Source organism: Lynx rufus, unplaced genomic scaffold (assembly GCF_022079265.1).
Source record: "Lynx rufus isolate CCGP_SWC_20201006 ecotype Redwood Valley unplaced genomic scaffold, mLynRuf1.p SCAF_9, whole genome shotgun sequence".
NCBI classification, from domain to species: domain Eukaryota; kingdom Metazoa; phylum Chordata; class Mammalia; order Carnivora; family Felidae; genus Lynx; species Lynx rufus.
Window position 1 is genome coordinate 101,670,149 of NW_025814897.1, and position 15,289 is coordinate 101,685,437.

At 36.7% G+C, this 15,289-nt stretch overlaps 1 protein-coding gene and 1 pseudogene across 1 annotated transcript; both read left to right on the plus strand.

The window, feature by feature from the left end:
* Positions 1-4,153: 4,153 nt before the first annotated feature.
* Positions 4,154-5,104, plus strand: LOC124505626 (olfactory receptor 8K3-like). The gene has a single exon (XM_047071619.1). The coding sequence runs from the start codon at positions 4,154-4,156 to the stop codon at positions 5,102-5,104; it is 951 nt and encodes a 316-aa protein (XP_046927575.1).
* Positions 5,105-11,601: 6,497 nt separating this feature from the next.
* On the plus strand, positions 11,602-12,472 carry LOC124504620 (olfactory receptor 8K3-like; annotated as a pseudogene).
* Positions 12,473-15,289: the final 2,817 nt, after the last annotated feature.

Below are 15,289 nucleotides of genomic sequence, written 5' to 3' on the forward strand. Positions count from 1 at the left end.
ATAATTAGCAAAGACAGTGGCACCATTTCTCATTTTCAGATGCTTTGGGAATAACCAAGAATGACATTCAAGCTCCCAGGGGATGTCTCAAAGGGAGGGGACACTCATAAATTCTTTTAACAGCAGTTAGATTAGTAATCATATGGGGGAGCAAGAAGTCAGTCCTCATTTAAGAGGAATAGGAGGCACTGATTATAATGATCATGAGATTAGCTGCAGTGATGATTTTTGATGACCGTCTCCGATAAAAATTACCAATAAGAGTCACCAATGCCAAACTCAGTACATTATATGGTGTGTACTCATAATCTTTTTTCATAACTAGGTTCTCCAGAGTAATAGTGTATTTTTACCACTATTATTATTTTCTTTGAACGTGGTAAGGAACCTCATTTATATGTGTCATTATTTCTACATTTATTTTGAGACTATAGATGATAAACATCATGAAGGGGGTGTCAGCATTTTTGCAAGCTCAGTTAGAACTCCCCTCCCTCCTACCTTCCCTCTCTCTTTCCCTCCCCCCTTTACATGGGAGAGCGATGCTCTCAATTTGACCAACCCATTTATTTCAATAGGGGCTATTGGAAAATGTTATAGAATATTGAGTTGAGATGGGGCGCTTACATTTGCATAAGAGGACATCCTGGGACTTCATGCCCGTGCCCCTGGTGCTGGTACAGCTCTGGAGTTTCTGCTTCCATCTGATAAGAGTCAGGTGTAATGCTCAATTTCCTTGTTTCTTTCCAGGCAGTGCTTGGGTAGGGCTGGTGGGAAGGCGGGTCACCTAAATATTCAGGTGATGGGATGAGGAGGTTTGCCAAACTGTACGAACTGCTACGAAATAGTCCTGTCTCTGGGTCCAATTTATGCAGCTTAAGGCTTTAGACTTTGTCATCTGTTTGGTTGCTGCTAATGAGTGATTGTTATTGTTTTGCTGTAAATATTTTGTTAATTTGCATAGATCTTTTAATAGAGCAGATTTTGCAAAGAAATTTTATCTGCCAAATTAAACGTGAATTTCTATTCTATATTTTTGAAATTTCTTTTTAAGGACAAGCAGAGGTTCTAGTTTTTAAGGTCAGAAAATTTTAACATTTTCTTACCACGTTAAGTCCTTGACCAGTCTAGGGTTGATTCTTATAGGATGAACTAAACACCCAGTTTCATCATCTTCTATAAAGATAATCATTTTCCCCAGATCTACGGAGTGGATCATTTATGCATGCTTGTCCTAACATCCTACTGCTATCACACACTTTAGTTCTAGGCATTGGGTCTTTTTCTGAGATCCCTATTCTATCCCATTGTTGTAAGCCATATTGTCTCCGTAACCCTGTTTTATAAGTTTTATTATCTGGTAGCACATGTCTTTTCAAAATGTCTTGATTATTCTTTATACTTTGCATTCTTAAAATATATTTTAAATCCGTGTCAAACGGTACAAATTCCCTTAGAGAGATTTTGATTGTAAAGGCATTGTTCAAATAAGATTAATTTGTACAGAATTGACATTTTTATAACGCTAAGTTGCCCAATCCAGGAATATAGTGTTTATCCGATTTATGTATGATTTCTATACTGTTTCCCAAAGAAGTTTTAACTTTTCACCTTTTAAGGTAGGTTCAGTCTAGTTTTTATAAGATATTCCATCATCATGGAATTTCCCTTTTCTTCTTAATTTTTTTTGCCTTTGTCCATTCTAAATGGTATTAATTCTTCATTTCTTCAAATGCTCAATTTGTTTCTAATTCACTCTGATAATGTGATGAATTCTAATTACAGTTTCCAAAATTAAACCATCCAGCCAAACATGGGATCAGTGCAGTTTGGACAACTGTCCTGTAATTCTTACACATTTTTTATTTTTTTTTTATTTATTTATTTTTTTAAATTTTTTTTTTCAACGTTTATTTATTTTTGGGACAGAGAGAGACAGAGCATGAACGGGGGAGGGGCAGAGAGAGAGGGAGACACAGAATCGGAAGCAGGCTCCAGGCTCTGAGCCAGCAGCCCAGAGCCTGACGCGGGGCTCGAACTCCCGGACCGCGAGATCGTGACCTGGCTGAAGTCGGACGCTTAACCGACTGCGCCACCCAGGCGCCCCCTTACACATTTTTTAAATATATATCAATGACATGTATGTATGTATGTATATATATATATATATATATGAAATTATAATCCTGAATATAATTTTAAATGCTTATTTATTTATTTATTTATTTAGTTATTTTGAGAGAGAGAGAGAGAGAGAGAGAGACCATGAACAGACAGAGGCAGAGAGAGAGAGGAGAGAGAGAATCCCAGGCAGCCTGCACGCTGTCATCACCACAGGGCTCGGGACTTGATCCCACAAACCTTGAGATCATGACTTGAGCTGAGATCAAGAGTCATAAGCTAAACTGATTGAGCCATTCAGGCATCCCATAAGCTTGAATATATTGTGGGTTCCTTTTATTATTATAACTTTATTATTTTTTAATTAAAATTTTTTATATCTTTCTTTTTTTAAATCACAATTTTGTGGGGCTCCTGGGTGGCTCAGTCGGCTAAGCGTTTGACTCCTGGGTTCATCTCAGGTCGTGATCTCACGGTTTGTGGGTTCAAGCCCCTCAATAGGCTCTGCACTGATGGAGCACAGCTTTCTTGGGATTCTCTCTCTTTCCCTCTCTCTCTGCCCCTCCCCTACTTGTGCTCTTTATTCACTCTTTCAAAATAAATGGATGAACTTAAAAAAAAATAACAAAACATAATTTTGTGTCCTAGGATGAATTGCAATGGGGTTCTCATTTTTGCACTTTGGAATTGTAAGAAATACAGATGAGGATTTTTTTTTTCAATAGTTTGGAAACACCTGCCTTAAAAACAATCTGAAGGAGAAAGGAGTTGGAGAAGTAGAGGAAGATGAAGTGTAATCCTTAACTAAAAGGTGTTAACCAAAACCTTCTAGGTATTCTTGTTGGAAGATGACATAAACGTGTAAGAATTGTGTTCAAATTAAAATATAGTAAATGTACTCCATTTCTATTGATATCATGTCCACTTGGCTTTATGTGGATCAAAACACCATTCATCCTGGTTCACGTACATTGAAACAGGTCTCTAAGACATTTGAGATAGCAGCCCCTATTTTGAAGGGGCTTCTCCTTTTTGGGTGGATATTTATAGCAACTTACTGGATGCTTTTAGGTCGTACATTAACAAATACGTTTTAATAATTTTTACTTGTTTTAATATGTGCTAGGAAATACAACTACACCATGAAACCCATCATTTCAGAGATGTTAATGCTAAAGTCAAAGCAAAAGTGGAAATGTTTGCTAATACTTCTTTTTTATATTGAATAACTTATAGATGCAGGCCTTACTTGGTGTGCAACATAGCAAAAATCAGAAACTTAAAAAACCACAGGCAAGTGCTGAATATTCAGACACACTATTCTAGAGAAAATAACATTTATTTATATGCACTACACTGGGTGTGGGGGGGACTTCTGCAAGTTAAATGATTAACTATCATCATAAAAATCATTAAACAATATTTAAAACTCATGAAGTAAAGTGGAATAAGCATACAATTTAAAAAATCAAATGGGTAATGGAACAGGAATATCATTAAATACACAGAATTAAATCAAAGTCTACTAAATGAGTTAATCATGATTTTCCTTGAAAGTTGGGACTAAAGTTGCCAGGTCTGGAAGCAGAGAGCTGTTCCTTTTATTATAATTCCTTCTAAAGTATGATGTGTTTAACAAATTATAAGTATTTTAAGTAAAAAAAAATAGATATTTATTGAAATAAAATTTAAATTAAAAAAAATTGGATTTCAGGGTGCCCGGGTGGCTCAGTTAGTTAAGCGTCTGACTCTTGGTTTCTGCTCCGGTCATGATCTCACAATTCGTGAGTTTGAGCCAGACATTGGGCTTCGCGCTGACAGTGTGGAGCTTGCTTGGGCTTATCTATCCCTCTTTCTCTGCCCGCCCCTGCCCGCTCTGTCTCTCTCTCTCAAAATAAATAAACGTGAAAAAACATTTAAAACTTGGATTTCTCTTAATCACAATGGCTTTGCATACTAAATAAGTTAACAGATGTCATCTTCTGAATGCCAGTGACTCACGTGATGATTCTTCCCACAGCAATTTTTCCTAATGGCCTGGATGAACCAACCAAATCAAACAGTGCTAACAGAATTCATCCTAATGGGAATCACAGACCGGCCGGGGTTGCAGGCTCCCTTCTTTGGACTCTTCCTCATCATCTATGTGATCTCAGTGGTGGGCAACCTGGGCATGATCATCCTCACCAAGGTGGACTCCAGGCTACAAACACCCATGTACTTCTTCCTCAGACACCTGGCTTTCATTGATCTTGGTTATTCAACAGCTGTGGGGCCCAAAATGTTAGTCAATTTCATAGCTAATCAAAACACAATCCCCTTTAACTGGTGCGCCACACAGCTGGCTTTCTTCATCTTGTTCATCATCAGCGAGCTTTTCATTCTGTCACCAATGGCCTATGACCGCTATGTGGCCATCTGTCATCCTCTGCTTTATACGGTTATTATGTCACAAAAGGTGTGCTGGGTGCTGGTGGCTGTCCCCTATGTCTACAGTGCCTTTCTTTCTCTGATAACCACCATAAAGATTTTTATGTCATCCTTTTGTGACCATAACATCATTAAACACTTTTACTGTGACAGTCTTCCCTTGTTAACTTTGCTGTGCTCTAGCACACGTGACATTGAGTTGATAATACTGATCTTTTCAGCATTTAATTTGGTGTCATCTCTTCTGATAGTGCTTGTCTCCTACATCCTGATCCTGATGGCCATCCTCAAGATGAATTCTGCACAGGGCAAGCACAAAGCCTTCTCCACCTGTGGATCCCACCTGGCAGTGGTCGTTGTATTATATGCCACTCTCTTCTTTATGTACATGCAACCCAAATCCAGTCATTCCTTTGATACTGATAAAATTGCGTCTGCATTTTACACGCTGATAATACCTATGTTGAATCCCATGATCTACAGCTTGAGGAACAAAGAGGTAAAAGGTGCCTTGCGTAGGATATGGAAAAATCTGCACAAACTGCCTATGTAGATTATCATGAGTATGCATTATTGCATATATAAAATAATCATAAATATACAATAAATTAGGCTATAGACTACTGTCTTTATATGCCATAGGCCTTAGAAAGGAGTATTGTGTAAAAGTCATGGGAAACTAGAAATGTGTTTCCTGTTTTCAACTTGTAGGTGTTCAAGTAGTGATCATCCTTCTGTTATCAACTTTAATTTGTCCTTAAGTATTACTGTAAAACACTGAGGTCTGATTTCTATTCTCACACTGCCAAGTACTCATGTTTCAACTTAAGAGAAGTCTGTTTTAATACATCTGCCATTAGATAATTTTTAAAAGGCTTTCTTATGTCTTTTATTAAATATTTTGTGTGTGGCCTAGAGCCCACAACATTGGCATATTGACATATAAAAGATGGCCTGTATTGGTTTTTGTTGCTAGGCATATAGATATATCAATGACTAATCAACAATATCTGCCTTAATGACACTTTATTTTCCTGTGGTGGGTGACATTTTAGATTTCTGTTACATAATGATATGTGAACACATATATGCATAGAGAAGCAGAAATAAAAGTTTGACTATTTTCAAGTGACATAATTGTGTATTTTAAAAATCTGTTAGAAACAATAAGTGAATTTTACAAGATCGTTGGATATAGGATCAGCGTATTAAAGAACAATTACTTTGCTATCCACTAACAAAAAAACAGGTAAAATTGAAATTTGAAACTATTGACTACACTAGAAAAAAAATCTAACAATTCAGAAAATCCTAATGAATAATTTGCATAATTTCATTGCTAGACGCTCCAAAAAATATTACAGAGTTATTAAAGGAGAGATAAATGTTAATATATACCACGTCCATTGGTTGGAAGATATAAATGTTTTGATGAAGGCAGTGCTATCTAAATTTTCCTATAGATTTAGAGTGGGAGAGAGCCACAGTATAAGAGACTCTTAAAAACTGAGAACAAACTGAGGGTTGATGGGGGGGTGGGAGGGAGGAAAGGGTAGGTGATGGGCATTGAAGAGGGCATCTTTTGGGATGAGCACTGGGTGTTGCATGGAAACCAATTTGACAATAAATTTCATATATTAAAAAATAAATAAATAAATTTTCCTATAGGTTTAACACAGCTACAATAAAAATTCCAGCCGTAGTTTTTAATGCTTAAGTTGATAAAAAAATTACGTGGAAATACGAAGGATCTAGAATAGCCAGGGCAATATATTAGAAGAAGGAAGAGGTCAAAGGACTTCTAATAACAGATATCAATTCCTTTACTGAAGCTAGATTAGTTTTTTAAATGTGTATTTAGTGCACTTGTTTACAGAGAGATCAATAAAATAAGGTCCAAAAATACTCACATGTAGAGTAGTGTGTTTTCAAACACTTGTTTTAAAACAAAAGCCCTGCTGCAAAATAATGGGGAAAATAGGGCTTCTCAGTAGATTAACCTATTCAATTAGGTTCCTATGTAAAACATGAATTTTGGTCATTTATACACTGCATGTAAAAATTAATTGAGTTCTGTTATGAATGTGAATATGAAAACTGAAACCGAAAAAGGTTCTTAAAGTAAAGTAAAATAATATCTTCATGATGGGATCAGCAAAGATTCCTTAAGCAGGGTACAAAAAAATAATAACACTGATAAATATACTCTATTTAGAATGAAAATTTGTATTAATAAAAATATACCATAAAAAGTGGAAAAAATATCCACAGAGACCTCATTTCAAATATACACACCCTTTTGGGGTGCCTGGGTGGCTCAGTCGTTAAGCATCTGACATGGCTCAGGTCATGATCTCACGGTTCGTGAGTTCAAGCCCCACATCGGGCTCTGTGCTGACAGCTCAGAGCCTGGATAGAGCCTGCTTTGGATTCTGTGTCTCTCTCTCTCTCTCTGCTCCTCCCCCACTCACGTTCTGTCTCTCAAAAATAAATAAACATTAAAAACATCTTTAAAAAAATATACACACCCTTTCAAAGTAACTTGTAAAACAAAACAAAACAAAACAAAACAACAAATTGCCTAACTCCTAGAATGAGGATGATCAACACAGTCAACCTATTGAGAGTGAATAAGACAGGTGGGTTGGCAGGTGCAAGAAACCTGAAGAAACATTTTACAAAAGAGGATATCAAAACAGCCAAAAATATATAAGTGCATTAAAAAAATTCTTCATGGGGCACCTGGGTGGCGCAGTCGGTTAAGCGTCCGACTTCAGCCAGGTCACGATCTCGCGGTCCGTGAGTTCGAGCCCCGCGTCAGGCTCTGGGCTGATGGCTCAGAGCCTGGAGCCTGTTTCTGATTCTGTGTCTCCCTCTTTCTCTGCCCCTCCCCCGTTCATGCTCTGTCTCTCTCTGTCCCAAAAATAAATAAACATTGAAAAAAAATTTTTTTTTAAATTCTTCATTAGATAAATGTAAATAAGGAATATACTCTGTCACTAATTTCAGCTGTGATAGCTAAAATTCAAAAGTTTGTTTGAACAATGTATGTGATATATCACTAAATTCTAATTCATGAAACCATTATTACACTAAATAACGTAATAAAATAAATAAATAATTAAATAAAATTTTTAAAAAAGGAAAAAATATTTCATTCTTTCCATTGCCAAGTAATATTCCATTGTATATATAAGCCACATCTTTTTTTTTTTAATTTTTTTTTCAACGTTTATTTATTTTTGGGACAGAGAGAGACAGAGCATGAAGGGGGGAGGGGCAGAGAGAGAGGGAGACACAGAATCGGAAACAGGCTCCAGGCTCTGAGCCATCAGCCCAGAGCCTGACGCGGGGCTCGAACTCACGGACCGCGAGATCGTGACCTGGCTGAAGTCGGACGCTTAACCGACTGCGCCACCCAGGTGCCCCAAGCCACATCTTCTTTATCCATTCGTCAGTTGATGGACATTTAGCCTCTTTCCATAGTTTGGCTATTGTTGAAAGAGTTGCTATAAACATTGGGGTACATGTGACCCTATGCATCAGCACTCCTGTATCTTTTGTATTCTTTGGGTAGATTCCTAGCAGTGCTATTGCTGGGTCATAGGGTAGTTCTATTTTTAATTTTTTGAGGAACCTCCACACCATTTTCCAGAGTGGCTGCACCAGTTTGCATTCCCACCAACAGTGCAAGAGGGTTCCCGTTTCTCCACATCCTCACCAGCATCTATAGTCTCCTGATTTGTTCATTTTAGCCACTCTGACCGGTGTGGGGTGATATCTCAATGTAGTTTTGATTTGTACTTCCCTGATGAGGAGTGATATGGAGCATCTTTTCATGTTTCTGTGGGACATCTGGATATCTTCTTTGGAAAAGTGTTTATTCATGTCTTCTGCCCATTTCTTCACTGGATTCTTTGTTTTGGGGTGTTGAGTTTGATAAGTTCTCTGTAGATTTTGGATACTAACCCTTTATCTGATACATTATTTGCAAATATCTTCTCCTTTTCTGTCGGTTGCCTTTTAGTTTTGCTGCTTGTTTCCTTCACTGTGCAGAAGCTTTTCATCTTGATGAGATCTCAGTAGTTCATTTTGTATTTTGTTTTCCTTGTCTGCAGAGACAAGTCAAGTCAGAAGTTGCTGCAGCCCAGGTCAAAGAAGTTGTTACCTGTTTTCTCCTCTAGGATTTTGATGGTTTTCTGACTTAGGTTGAGGTCTTTAATCCATTTTATTTTGGTGTATGATACAAGAAAGTGGTCCATGTTCATTCTTCTGCATGCCTCTGTCCAGTTTTCCCAACACCATTTGCTGAACAGACTGATTCAAAAAGGCACATGCATCCAATGTTTACAGCTGCACTATCAACAATAGTCCAACTATAGAAAAAACCCAAATCCCCATCGACTGATAAATGAATAAAGAAGGTGTAGTGTGTGTGTGTGTGTGTATATACATACATATATATATATATACATATATATATATATATGTATGAATATTACTCAGCAATGAAAAGGAATGAAATCTTGCTATTTGCAACAACATGGATAAACTAGAGTGTATTATGTTAAGTGAAATAATGGTCAGTTAGAGAAAGACAAACATCACATAATGTCACTCATATGTGGAAGTTAAGAAACAAAACAGATGAATATAGGGGAAGGGAAGCAAAAATAGGATAAACACAGAGAGGGAGACAAACCATCAGAGACTCTTAAAAACAAAACAAACTGACAGTTGCTGAAGGGGTGTTGGGTAGGGGGATGGCATAAATGGATGATGGGAGTTAAGGAGGGCACTTGCTGGGATGAGCACTGGGTGCTATATGGAAGTGCTGAATCACTAAATTCTTTTCCTGAAATCATTATTACAGTGTAAGTTAACTAATCTGGATTTAAATAATAAGAAGGAAGGAAGGAAGGAAGGAAGGAAGGAAGGAAGGAAGGAAGGAAGGAAAAATAAGAAAGAACAAAAGAACGAAAGAACAAAAGAACAAAAGAAAGAACGAAAGAAAGAAAAGAAAGCACTTAACTAAAAGCAAAAAAATAAATAAATATAAATACATACATACATACATACATACATAAAAATAAAGTGAATTTGCCACTCATTTATTTAGTAGCTCTTTCTAAAACTCCCTTTATTCCCCCTCAAAAGTTATTTTGGTTTTTAAATATATGTATTTAAATGCATATTTTATTTATCTATAATCATAGTATACCTTTATGGTCGTTCTTTTTAATGTTGAATGCTTTACTTGGCAGGGGGATGGGGCAGGGATGGGGTTGGTTTAATTCTCATTTCTATTCATAGAGCAGTTTTATAGTGAAGATTCAATGCTAAATCTCTGCCCATTGTATTGTTTTTACATGTTTGTAGTGTCTTAAGCAGGAAAAAAATAACAATTCCAATGGTCCAAAGTAGATTATTTCCTATAATATAATATAATATAATATAATATAATGTAATATAAATATAAATAAACCACGGGGACAGAGAAGAGTTTAGTGCATTATATAGAAGTATAAAGACAGTGAAAAAAATATCTCATATCTGTCTTCACATATAGGAAGACTCATATTTACTAGCATGGATTCAGAAAAAAAGAACACATTTTTAAAACTCTCATTTATGGGGGACCTGGGTGGCTCGGTCAGTTAAGCGTCCGACTTCGGCTCAGGACATGATCTCAAGGGTCATGGGTTCGAGCCCCGCAACGGGCTCTGTGCTGACAGCTCAGAGCCTGGAGCCTGCTTCGGATTCTGTTGTCTCCCCCTTTCTCTGCCCCTCCCGTGCTCACACTGTGTGTGTGTGTGTGTCTCTCTGTCTCTCAAAAATAAATAAACATTGAAAAACATATTTGCACCTGTTTAAAAAAAATAAAAATAAAACTCTCATTTATTCCAGGAGATGTAGAATGCTTTTTAATACCCACTAAAAATATGTCCCTAAAGGTATTGTGTCTTCAGAACTAATTCTGTGTTCCTGAACAAACAACAACTAATCTGCTGTCTCCATGGATTTACCTATTCTGAATATTTCATGTAATGGAATTGTACAGTATCTACAATATGTGACCTTTTATACTCTTTCACTTAGCATGTTTTAAAGGTTCATACATGCTCTAGCATATATTCATACTTCTTTTCGTTGTACGGCTTACTAATATCCCATTGTATGGATATAGCATATCTGGTATCCATTCACCAGTTGATGGACCCGCTGATGGACATTTAAGATGTTTCTACTTTTTAACTATTGTGAATAAAGCTGCTCTGAGCATTTACCTACACTTTTTGGTATGAGCACCTGTGGTTTTCAAAACCTTGGGATATATATCTAGAAATAGATTTGCTGGGTTATAATGGTAATCCTCTGTTTCACTTATTGAATAACCATCAAATTGTACCATTTCACGTTGCCAAAAACAATGCACAAAGGTCCTAATGTCTCCACACCTTTGTTAGCGTTTGTATTTGTCTTTTTCTTTTTCAATAACCATTCTATGATATCTCATTGTGGTTTTTGTTTGCATTTCTTATGTGTTAAACATTTCTTCATGTGTTTATTGGCCATTTCTATATTTTCCGTGAGAAATGTGTCTTCAAGTCTTTAGCCTGTTTTCTAATTTGGATTATTTGTGTTTTTTTTTCTTGTTGAGTTGAAAAATCCTTTATATATTTTAGATAATAGAGCCTTAGGAGATACATGAATTAAAATTTCCTCCATCATGTGGGTCTTTTCGTTCTTTGATAGTGTCCTTTGATGCACAAAAATTTGCTTTCTAACTTCTGATAAAGTCCATTTATCTGTTTTTACTTTTCTTGTTTGTGTCTTTGGTATTCCATAATAAAAAGCTGTAAAGAGCTCAGCTGAACTGGGAGAAAAAGAATTGAGCTGTTGGGTGTCAGAACAACCAATTAAGGCAACAGGCCATAATGAAAGATTTAGGCCTTTAATCACTTATTACAACAGTCATCTCCATCATATCATGAAAGTTAATGATTATTTTTATATTTATTCCCAGTATAGGTTTCCCGAATGGCCTGCATGGACAAACACAATCTAACACTGTTGAAAGAACTCATTCTAATGGGAATCACAGGACTCCCTGAGCTGCAGGCTCCATTATTTGGACTGTTCCTCACTGTTTACCTGGTCTCAGTCGTGGGTAATCTGGGTTTGATTGTCCTCACCAAGATAGACTCTAGGCTACAAACACCCATGTACTTCTTCCTCAGACACCAGGCTTTCACTGATCTGGATTATTCTACAGCTGCGGGACCCAAAATGTTAGTAAATTCTTCTGTAGCTCAACCTACCATCTTGATTAACTAAGGTGCTACCCAATTCACTTGCTTCAGTATGTTTATTACCGGCGAAGTTTTATTTTGTTGGCAATGGCTTATGACTGCTATGTAGCCATCTGTAACCCTCTGTTCTACATAGTCGTCATGTCACAAAGATTGTCAGTTGCTTGAGACCCTATCTGTACAGCACCATTTTGTCTTTGCTAAATATTATAAGGATTTCCCTTTCATAATTTGGCAGCTGTAATGTCATCAGGCATTTCTGCTATGATAGTCTCCATTGATAACTTTCTTCTGCTCAGGGGCCTACGAAATTAGATTGATAACTCCGATCTTTTCAACTTTTAAATTAGTGTCATCTCTTCTGATAGTCCTTGTGTCCTACATTCTGATCCTTGTTGCCATCCTCAGAATGAACTCTGAAGAAGGCAGGCACAAGGCTTTCTCCACCTGTAGATCCATCTGACGGTGATAGTCATATACTACAGTACTGTATCTTTTATGTATGTGTGGCCCAAATCCAGCCGTTCATTTGACACTGATAAAATAACTTCTTTATTTTACATTACAGTTTACTTATACCCATGCTGAATCCAATGATCCACGCTTGAGGAACAAAGAGGTAAAAACAAAATGCTCTTAATAGGACCTGCAGGATATTTGCAACTGTGGTATTTAAAGTTCATTGTAAGATACACTAACAATAAAGTATGTATTAACCAACGTAAACTATAACTCTGCGGGAGTCTTGTACTGTTGTTTCCAGGAGATGGGCAACAATCAATATGTGATAAGCATGGAAATAAATAAAATTTTTCATTATTTTGAAATTTCAAGTGAGAACAATCCTCTAACAGATTGTTGATTTTTTAAATATTTTTTTTAATTTTTATTTATTTATTTTTGAGACAGAGAGAGAGCAAGAAGGAGAGGGGCAGAGAGAGAGAAAGAGAGAGACATAGAATCCAAAGCAGGTTACGGGTTCTGAGCCGTCAACACAGAGCCCAATGTAGGGCTCAAACCCACGAACTGTGAGATCATGACCTAAGCTGAAGTCAGACGCTCAACTGACTGATCTACCCAGGTACCCCTCTGATTCTTGTTCATACTTCAGATATTAGCCTCAATTAGTCTCAATTCCAGATCAGGTGCCATTCCTACATATTCTTGCACATAGCTTATTTGCCTGTCTCTTCTACTAAACACTTATTTTTATAAACCAGAGACTCTATATATTCCTTTCACAAAATTCAAAAAAAATTTAAAACATGAATAAAAAAAGGCTAAGGGCACACCTTATATACACAATATATTATTACTTGTAACTCACTTAATCATTTTAAACAATACAATAGGACGGTGTTTAAAAATGAGTCCGTGTGTCATCCACCTAAGGACACCATTGTAGAACTGAAGGAATACTGGCAAGCTAGGGGTGTAGATAACATATGTTAATCAATTTCCCTATATGTTTGTTTTGGTAAAAGTACTTCAGAGGAATGAAATCAAAAGAAGGTTTCATACACATATGTACATATACACACATATATGAATATGTCATATTTTATATGTGTAAAATATTTTTATATAACATACAAATACATATATAACTGTATACAATATATGATAATACAGCTTTGAGAGAGAGAGAGAGGAGATTTTGAGAAATTAACACATATGATTGTTGGGATTGGCAAGGCAAAATCTGAGGAGTAGCCCAGCATTGTAAGAGTTGATACTGCAGTCTTGAGTACAAAGAGGGGAAACTGAGGTAGATTTTCTATATTGTTGTCTGGAGTATAATTTCTTTGGGGGACCTCATTTTTTGTTCCTTAAGGCTTTCAACTGATTGGATGAGGTCCACCTACATTCCGGAGGGTACATGACTATATTCAAAGTCTATTAATTTAAATTTTAATCACATGTAAAAACTACCTTTACAATAACATCGAGACTAATATTTGACTAATCAACTGGGCACCACAGCTTAGCCAAGTGGACACATAAAATTAACCATCAAAGCATGGAGGAAAAAGAGCTAATCAGGAGTAAAATGTATGAATGTAATACACAAACTAACAAAAAAAACTAAGTCACTGGTGAATACAAAGTACTCTACACAATTAATAAACATCCCCCCTTGTATTCGGCAAAGCTTTCAAATGCTTCAGGGATGATCAAGAAATTGCTCGGCATATCCTCAGGGAGAGTCTCAGAGGGCGAAAAAGAATCCATAAAACGATCTCACGTATTATGAAGCACATGGGGAAGTCAAGACAGAAGTTAGATCACAGGTAAACAGAATATTTCATGTAATGCTGTATTATACCAATATCCAAATAGTTTTGGTGACATTTGCAAGGTAACAGTTTTATTCCATTGTCAAAGCATAGCAAAACATTAGGATTTCTGGTTCGCTTCTGTGTTCCGCAATTGATAGTGCGTGACAGAATAAGAATGTTCTTCTTTCTCTTCAGATTACTTGTTCAAGTATCTTCACAAAGGCTAATAAGCATTTTTGAAATGTCACTGCCATATTGCTTATGTAAATGTATGTTTCATGTAAATACTTGATCATACAAATAATACAGGTCAAAACTGAGCTACCATAAAGCCCAACTAAAGTGTCAAGAATAAAGAATAGGGGCACCTGGGTGACCCAGTTGGCTAAGCGTTGGACTCTCGGTGTCCGTTTCAGTCATGATCTCACAGTTTGTGAGTTCTAGCTTTGCATCTGTCTCTGTGCTGACAGTGTGCAGACTGCTTGCGATTCCCTCTCTCTCTACACCTTCCGTTTGCTCTCTCTCTTTCTCTCTCTCAAAAATAAATAAATATTTAAAAAATTGTTAAAAAAATAAAGAATAAAATGTATGGCAGAATTATGAAACTGTAGGTGTTCAGGTGTTCACTTGATATCTAAATTATCAGTCATTAGGGACTAGATTCTTCTTATCCCCTTCTCAAAAATATTGTGATAGTTATTTAAATCAATTTATAAATGTGAATTTTTTTCTACTTTTTAATGAGCAATAAGAGAAAGTCCACCATGGGGCGCCTGCGTGGCGCAGGCGGTTAAGCGTCCGACTTCAGCCAGGTCACGATCTCGCAGTCCGTGAGTTCGAGCCCCGCGTCGGGCTCTGGGCTGATGGCTCAGAGCCTGGAGCCTGTTTCCGATTCTGTGTGTCCCTCTCTCTCTGCCCCTCCCCCGTTCATGCTCTGTCTCTCTCTGTCATAAAAATAAAAAACGTTGAAAAAAAATTAAAAAAAAAAAAAAAAGAGAAACTCCACCTCATACTGAGGTGAGAAAACTAATATTTGGAGCCTAGGAGACTTTTAGTATCCAGTTTTTTGGTGATGGTAAATATACAGCATGTTCAGTTACCAGCGGAATCTGACAGAAAGCAAATATAGTTTTCTCAAAGAGTATA